General features: G+C 38.3%; 1 protein-coding gene across 2 annotated transcripts; it reads right to left on the bottom strand.

The window, feature by feature from the left end:
- Positions 1–5,101: 5,101 nt before the first annotated feature.
- LOC103994802 (deoxymugineic acid synthase 1-B-like) lies at positions 5,102–6,434 on the bottom strand. 2 transcript variants are annotated; one of them, XM_009415237.3, is made up of 4 exons: positions 6,106–6,434; positions 5,784–6,027; positions 5,523–5,702; positions 5,102–5,443 (listed from the first exon to the last, which is right to left on the bottom strand). In XM_009415237.3, the coding sequence occupies exons 1-4, from the start codon at positions 6,417–6,419 to the stop codon at positions 5,216–5,218; spliced, it is 966 nt and encodes a 321-aa protein (XP_009413512.2). In that variant the 5' UTR covers positions 6,420–6,434; the 3' UTR covers positions 5,102–5,215. The 2 variants fall into 2 exon arrangements, with proteins under 2 accessions (XP_009413512.2, XP_065018998.1); XM_065162926.1 differs by having other exon boundaries at positions 5,523–5,675.
- Between the last annotated feature and the right edge of the window lie 505 nt (positions 6,435–6,939).

The following is a 6,939-nucleotide window of genomic DNA, read 5'->3' as shown; positions in this document are numbered from 1 at the left end:
TCTCTATCTTATTGATTTTGATGAATCTATTTGTATCATTTTTACGAATCTCTTAGATTTTGAAAATGATTTTGATGATTTAAATTTGAATAAATTTTTATTCAAATCATGATCTTGATTCCTTGATATTTACAAATTAAGATTTATTGTGAATCAAGATTTTTCATTAATCGTTCTCCTACAATTCTTCTTGGTATTTCATTTAAGAGGAAATTTAATATATGAATCATGTCTTTTGGTATTTACATGATCTTATTTCTCATGATATAATTTATTTTTGTATAACTCCTTGTATTCATCACCCAAATAATTTTTCTTGATGAGATGAAATGAACGTGATGAAATAAAAATATGCATGAAATATGGGATACAATATAATTTGACATTTAGATACCATCATGATTTAAAATGCTATGATTTGTTGCTAAAATGATGTATGTTTAGTATCATGAATACTTTAAATGATGAATGTTTGGTATCATGATCAAAATGTTGATAAATGCTTAAAAATTTTAATGTCATGATCGTAATACTGATTGATTTATTTTATCATGCATGAAAAATAAAATATATGGTTTTAAAATTGTGCATGTTTTAATTTAAAAATATAATGATGCTAAAATAAGATTGTTACTTACCTTTGTTATGATGTAGAAATTGATGTAAAGGGTCTTCCCTTCTTTTTGACAATGACAAAGGGGGAGAAATATTGCTAGCTCAAGATGCAAAACATGCTAACTTATACTTTGCAACAGAAAGCAAAATTGCTAGCTCAAACATTGCAAACGAAGCAAAAATTTGCTAGCTTGTAACTTCATATTTCAAGAAGTTATCTTGCACATCGCAAAGAAAAGAAAATATGCCAATTTGCACATCTTTAAATTTGCTAGCTTGTATATTGTAAAACTTGCATATCTAAAACTTGATAGCTTGAATATTCTAAGCATGATGTAACACTTGCTAAATTTTCTAGCTTCAAATTGCATGATGATAAAACTTGATATTATGTTTTTCATGCAATAAGTTGAACTTATATTTCCAAACATATGAATAGTTAGACTTCTCCTTTTTGTCGATGACAAAGGGGGAGAAGTATGTTGATGTCATGCATGATTTGATCATGATATGTATGCTTAGATTTTTGAATCCAAGAGTTTCTATCAATAAGGCATATTGATAGGGGGAGTTTGTTTCAACTCCGGGATCATCAATTGGTTGTCATTATCAAAAAGGGGGAGATTGTTGAATCTCGTATTTTGATGATAAAACCAATTGATATGTGTTTATATTTTAATCTATATTTTGAGTGACGCAGGATGCTTCGATCAGGATAAGACAATTAAAACAGGAAAAATCAAGTTGTACCGGGGGAAAACATGTCAGAAGATTGGACGTCGGACCGGTGGACGCGATTACGTTGGGAGTTCGAGAGTTCATCGGAAGTGCGGACATTCGTCGGAAGTTCTGGAGGAACCAGATGAGAGGTCTCAGAGCTTGCCAGAGAAGCTCGTTGGAACTCGCCAAGAAGATCGTCATGAAGTCTAGGAGTTCGCCGGAAGCTTGCTGGAAAAATAGACATAGGGACTTGTTTTACTTAGCAAATGTCTTAGGATTTAGTAGTTAGCACGTAATTGGGTTTGGATTTGCACCAACCCAATTAGGGGCCAGTTCGGCCCATGTAAGAATTGTGTTGGGCCCAATAAGAGACCTAAACAGTGCCCCAATAAGTCTCACCGTCATGGCATAATCTTCGAGACTGTGTTAGGTAGTGGTACCGCCCCTAGTAGGGTGCAAGGTGGTGGTACTGCCAGTCTGGGTGGTGGTACCGCCCAGCACTGCCCCCTAGGCGATGGTACCACCAGACCTAGGCAGTGCTACCACCCAGGACAATGTCAATATCGATTGACACTGGGTGGTGGTACCGCCCAACGTAGGCGATAGTACCGCCCGTGCTCGAGGAACCCAGGATGGAAAAGTTTTAGGCTCCAAGTTTGAATAAACTTGAAGCCTATAAATACCCCTCTCATCCCTGGTTAAAGTACATAAGCACAAAGAGTCTAAAAAGAAAGAAACGTTGCTAAAATCTTATGCAATCTCCTCTCCCTCTTCTAAGTGTTAGACTAGTTTGAGAGAGGAATAAGTAAGTGCTTGTAAGGGTTATCTCCTAAACCCGTGAAAAGGAGAAGAGGGGTGTAAAATGTGGTTGGTCTTCGCCTATTGAAGAAAGTCCTCTAGTGGACACTGGTGACCTCGTCGGAGGAGGAAGCCGAAAGTGGATGTAGGTTACGTTGACCGAACCACTCTAAAACTCTAGTTTGCATTTACTTATTGCTATTTACCTTACTGCAAACTATTTTACTTAGTTACTACACTTCCATATGCTTTCATGTTAAGTTTCCAAAATTGTTTTCAACTTGAATAGATTTTATCGTACGAAAGTTTTTGAAGACGTGATTTTACCGCTGCACTAATTCACCCCCCTCTTAGTGCCGATCTCGACTCTTGATCCTAACAGCGGTACCACTTCTTGACATTGGGCGGTACCACCACCCAGTTTGGTAGTACCATCGCTTAACACAGTCTCGAAGACTATCTTAGATATTGAGCCTCTAGCGGTTCCACCATTTGGACCGGTGGTGCCATTGCTTGACCCAACTTTTGGGTCATTGAATGAGCCACCTAATGAGCCTAAATTGGTCCCAATTGGCCTCTAATCGAGTTAGCATGATTACACCAAAAACTAACTCAATTAGCCTCCTAAACTACTTTCATTTAGACAAATGATTACAAAACATGAATCCTTTGTCTGGCTTGTCATTGGTTCATCCGGCACTTCGTCCAATCTTTCAATGCATCGTCCTCTCCATTGGCGTATTGCCTAATTAGCATGTTGACCTTCCGCAATATCTGATCTCCTTAGCGCAATGTCCGATCCCTCAACTCGATACCCGAACTTATGGTACAAAGTCCTTTTACCGGCACGTCGATCGATCTTTTGGCTTATCATCCAATCTTCTACCATGTTCAACTTTGGCTCAACGTCTGATTCCTCCTGCTTTAATCAATTTACCTCTCATTGATCGAAAGTAGTCCTATGTCACTCAAAATACAGATTAGATCACAAACTTATCAATTGATTTCATCACTCAAAATACAGATTAGATCATGAGATTCAACAGGTAATATAAACTGCATGACTAGGTTAGTATGTCATGAGTTTATTCTTTGATCTTGATAAGGTAGCAGAATTATTATTAGTCATTGATGCGGTATACATTGGGATGCACTACGACACCATTTAAGGGTTGGTGACCCGGAGCCTTGCTTTGGTATCGGTCTCGATGACAGATGAGCTACTATAGGGCAAAATCGTTATTATTAATAATATAAAATAAATAATGTCTCAGTAAAGAGACCATCGAGGATTAATTTATATAAACCATTTCTATAAACAATAATAATTTTTATTAAGTTTTGATAATGAAATTAGTTTTTAAAAAAAGTAGGTACATAAAGAGTTTGAGACAAATATAAGTAATGCCTAATATCGATAACTCCCAACGCATTTAACTAGAGCTTTGTCTGGCATGAAAACGAAGTTTTCATTTGTTTTTGTGGTTTGAAATGTAAGGAATCCTCCATCATATGAGTTGGTTGAGTCGGAATTAATTCAACAAGTATTGTTATAAAATATTTCTGTATAAATATAAAAGCACAAGACTTATCTTTCTTTTTTGAACCAAACAATTCATTTTGGGCAAGTTGTCTAATAGTTCCCTACCTTCTTACATAAATGACATCTATGATTTATATGTTCCTTTTTGCGGATTTAAGTTGCTTTGTAGGATTTGTTCACATTGTGCAATCCTTTTTTTATGCTCTTTCTAGACTTTCTTTCATGTTCTCTCCATCTTTTTGATGACTTATAAAATGAACATAATGAGTCTCTTGTTTCTTAAGTCTTATCTCTTGTTGAGCAAATATACTAGTCAACTTATGGAACACTCCACTTATCCTTAATAGTGTTATAGTTCATCTGAAATAGGAGGCAAAGAATTAAGTATAAACTGTACTAAGAAATACCCATCCACATTCATTCCTATAGCCTTCAATTTTACTGCTAAATTTATCATTTCAATGACATGCTCATGCATGGTACAAGAACCATCAAATTTCATGGTGGTTAATTTGCTCATTAATGTACCGAGAAAAGAATTGTCACCAGTTTGAGAATGCTGTTCTATAAATTTCATGAATTCCTTAGCACTATCAATTTTGGGAAGAGTGGACTTAATGCTACTTGCAACCATCATTCGCATAACGATAAACTTAATCTATTTGATCTTTTCCAAACTTTATGGAAAGTCTTTTCTTTCTTTATCACTGTTAATATTAGTGACAGCAGTGGGCGTCTCAACTTGAAGTGCCAAATCAAGATCCTAAACACAAAGGTGAAACTGGACTTGTTTACACCAATGGGAGATGTTTAATCCGTTAAATAAGAGAACAAACAAAACACACGAATGATGAGACACAGGAATATATATCATGAAATACATGACAAAATACTCTCACATTAATACCTTGAGTAAAAACATCATCACATAATCAGATTCAGCCATGCAAATAAACTGCAAATGCATATCAAAGTTCTCCTTTGGGTGAAACTAAGATATATGATCGTAATAATATTTTTTTATGTTTCACTTTAATTGACAATTAATTGGACACTGATTAAAATTATTGATCAAGAATCATAATCTTGGGAGACTATCTTAATTGGAGGGACTCTCTCAAGTTAACTATATCTAGTTTTTCTGTCCTCATCTATATAATGATAGGATTCGAGTTCTTATAATCGATCCTCAGTACCATTATTATAGTACTCTCATGTGAAAAATAGGAAAAAGGAAGAATGATATAGTTTATTCATGTACGAAGCTTTTTGAGGCTTCGTGATATCCGAGGTATTCAATTCGATATCCAAAGATATATTCACTTTATTTTTTATTAATTATAAATTATATTTTAATCCTGATTATGTTTTTGCCGGTATGAGTCTATTCTAACATGAAAGAGAAACCGAAAGAAAAACCAGAAAGACGATGAAGCAGGTTTTTTATTTTAATGATTCCAGATTCTAGTATACATGAGAATCTTAGTTCTACATCCAAAGAACACGACATGAGATAGGTTTGTCTTCCCCGCCCATTACTTATTTGATCTCACCATCCCACAGCTCTTCAGTGGATTTGTAGGGGCCATCATCAGACACGAAATCGTAGCCAGGGAACCCTTTCCGCTGTGGAATCTGACCAATCTTATGCTTATCTTCATCGCTCAGTTCCCAATCCAGTATGTCCAGGTTTTCCACCATCCTCTCCTCGTTGAAGCTCTTCACCAGAACACAGTCTCCTTGCTCGTACACCCACCTCAAGCAAATCTGTCCACATGCTCACAATGCGTTTGATTCCAAACCCCACCTTTTTTGTGTTGGTGTATGTTTACCGCACAGTCATTACCTGAGCAAGAGTCTTCCCCTTGGCTGCAGCTATCTCTTTGAGGACACCACAGTCCATGACCCAGTTTTGCCCCCAGTGCGTTCCTTTGGCCCCCAAAGGCGAGTAGGCGCACACCTGAATCCCCTTAGCCACACAAAACTCCCTCAGCTTCTGCTGCTGCCACAGAGGGTTCACCTCCACCTTATCCTCACACAACAGTACGCGTGATGCAACCATCTCCAAGATTGAATCATACATCTAGTTGGGTTATATGATCAGTACCTGATTGACAGCAGGAGGGATCTTGGCAACGGAGAGTAGCGTTTCCAGCTTCTTGGAGGACAAGTTGCTGACGCCTATGGACTTCGTTAGGCCGAGAGCATGGCACTCCTCCATGGCCCTCCACACCTCGCTCATGTCGATGGGCAAGAGGTCCTCTTTCGCCGGCGGCAGCTCGTACTTCCCCGGTCTTGTGCTTACCGGCCAGTGCACGAGGTAGAGGTCGAGGTACTCCAGCTGCAGGTTGCTGAAACACGGGGAAGATGGGGGTAGAAGACAAGGCGTTACGTCGAACATGAAGGTTGAGATGAGTTTGGAGGACTACCGAAGAGTCTTTTGGAGGGCGGAGAGGACGAGATGAGGGTGGGCGTCGCTGCACCACAGCTTGGAGGTGATGAAGAGCTCGTCGCGGGAGCGGATGGCGCCGGCGCGGAGGGCGTCGGCGATGGCAGCGCCGAGCGGCTCCTCGGACTGGTAGAGCGCGGCGGTGTCAAAGTGGCGGTAGCCGAGTTCGATGGACCTGAGAATGGCGGCGCGCATGGCTTCGGATGAGGCGAAAGGGTACACCGCCGTGCCCATGCCGATACGCGGCATGGGCTTTCCCCCGGAGCTCAACCTTACCTCTGGTATCCTAACCATGCTGCTGCTGTAGTAGTGATGGAGATGATGAGGAGTCGATTTTATAGATGGAGAGAGAGGATATTTTTCTCTAGAATCCAAATATTAGCATTGAGTGGCGACGAGAATACTATCAACATTATCTTTTCTCTCTCTCTCTCTCTCTCTCTCTCTCTCTCTCTCTCTCTCTCTCTCTCTATATATATATATATATATATATATATATATATATATATATATATATATATATATATATATATATATACATATTGTACTCCGATCGCAGCTGCTTCGTGAACATTTTATTTATCTCCAATTATTTTAACGACATCTATTTAATTTATTAGCATTTTCTTTTTCTCGAAAAATCTTTTGGTCAAAATTCGAACCATATATTCACTTGTCTGGTAAATTATTCTCTCTTACATACGATGGGTGATCACCTCGATAATTTAGATTTTATCAAAATTTAAATCAAATCGATTTTAGGTGATTCTATTACAATCAGAATCAAATCGATATGTGAAATCACTGATTTGAA

This window comes from Musa acuminata, chromosome BXJ3-8 (assembly GCF_036884655.1).
Source record: "Musa acuminata AAA Group cultivar baxijiao chromosome BXJ3-8, Cavendish_Baxijiao_AAA, whole genome shotgun sequence".
In the NCBI taxonomy this organism is placed as follows: domain Eukaryota; kingdom Viridiplantae; phylum Streptophyta; class Magnoliopsida; order Zingiberales; family Musaceae; genus Musa; species Musa acuminata.
This window is presented reverse-complemented; position numbering and strand designations above follow the sequence as displayed.

What these genes read in the sequence shown, in the direction of transcription:
- LOC103994802 (XM_009415237.3), bottom strand. Translation starts at nt 6,419, where the DNA reads ATGGTTAGGATACCAGAGGTAAGGTTGAGCTCCGGGGGAAAGCCCATG. An exon ending in TCCCTCCTGCTGTCAATCAG is followed by an intron (nt 5,703 to 5,783) that starts GTACTGATCATA and finishes TGTGAGGATAAG; the next exon opens with GTGGAGGTGAACCCTCTGTG. An exon ending in AGGGGAAGACTCTTGCTCAG is followed by an intron (nt 5,444 to 5,522) that starts GTAATGACTGTG and finishes GCATGTGGACAG; the next exon opens with ATTTGCTTGAGGTGGGTGTA.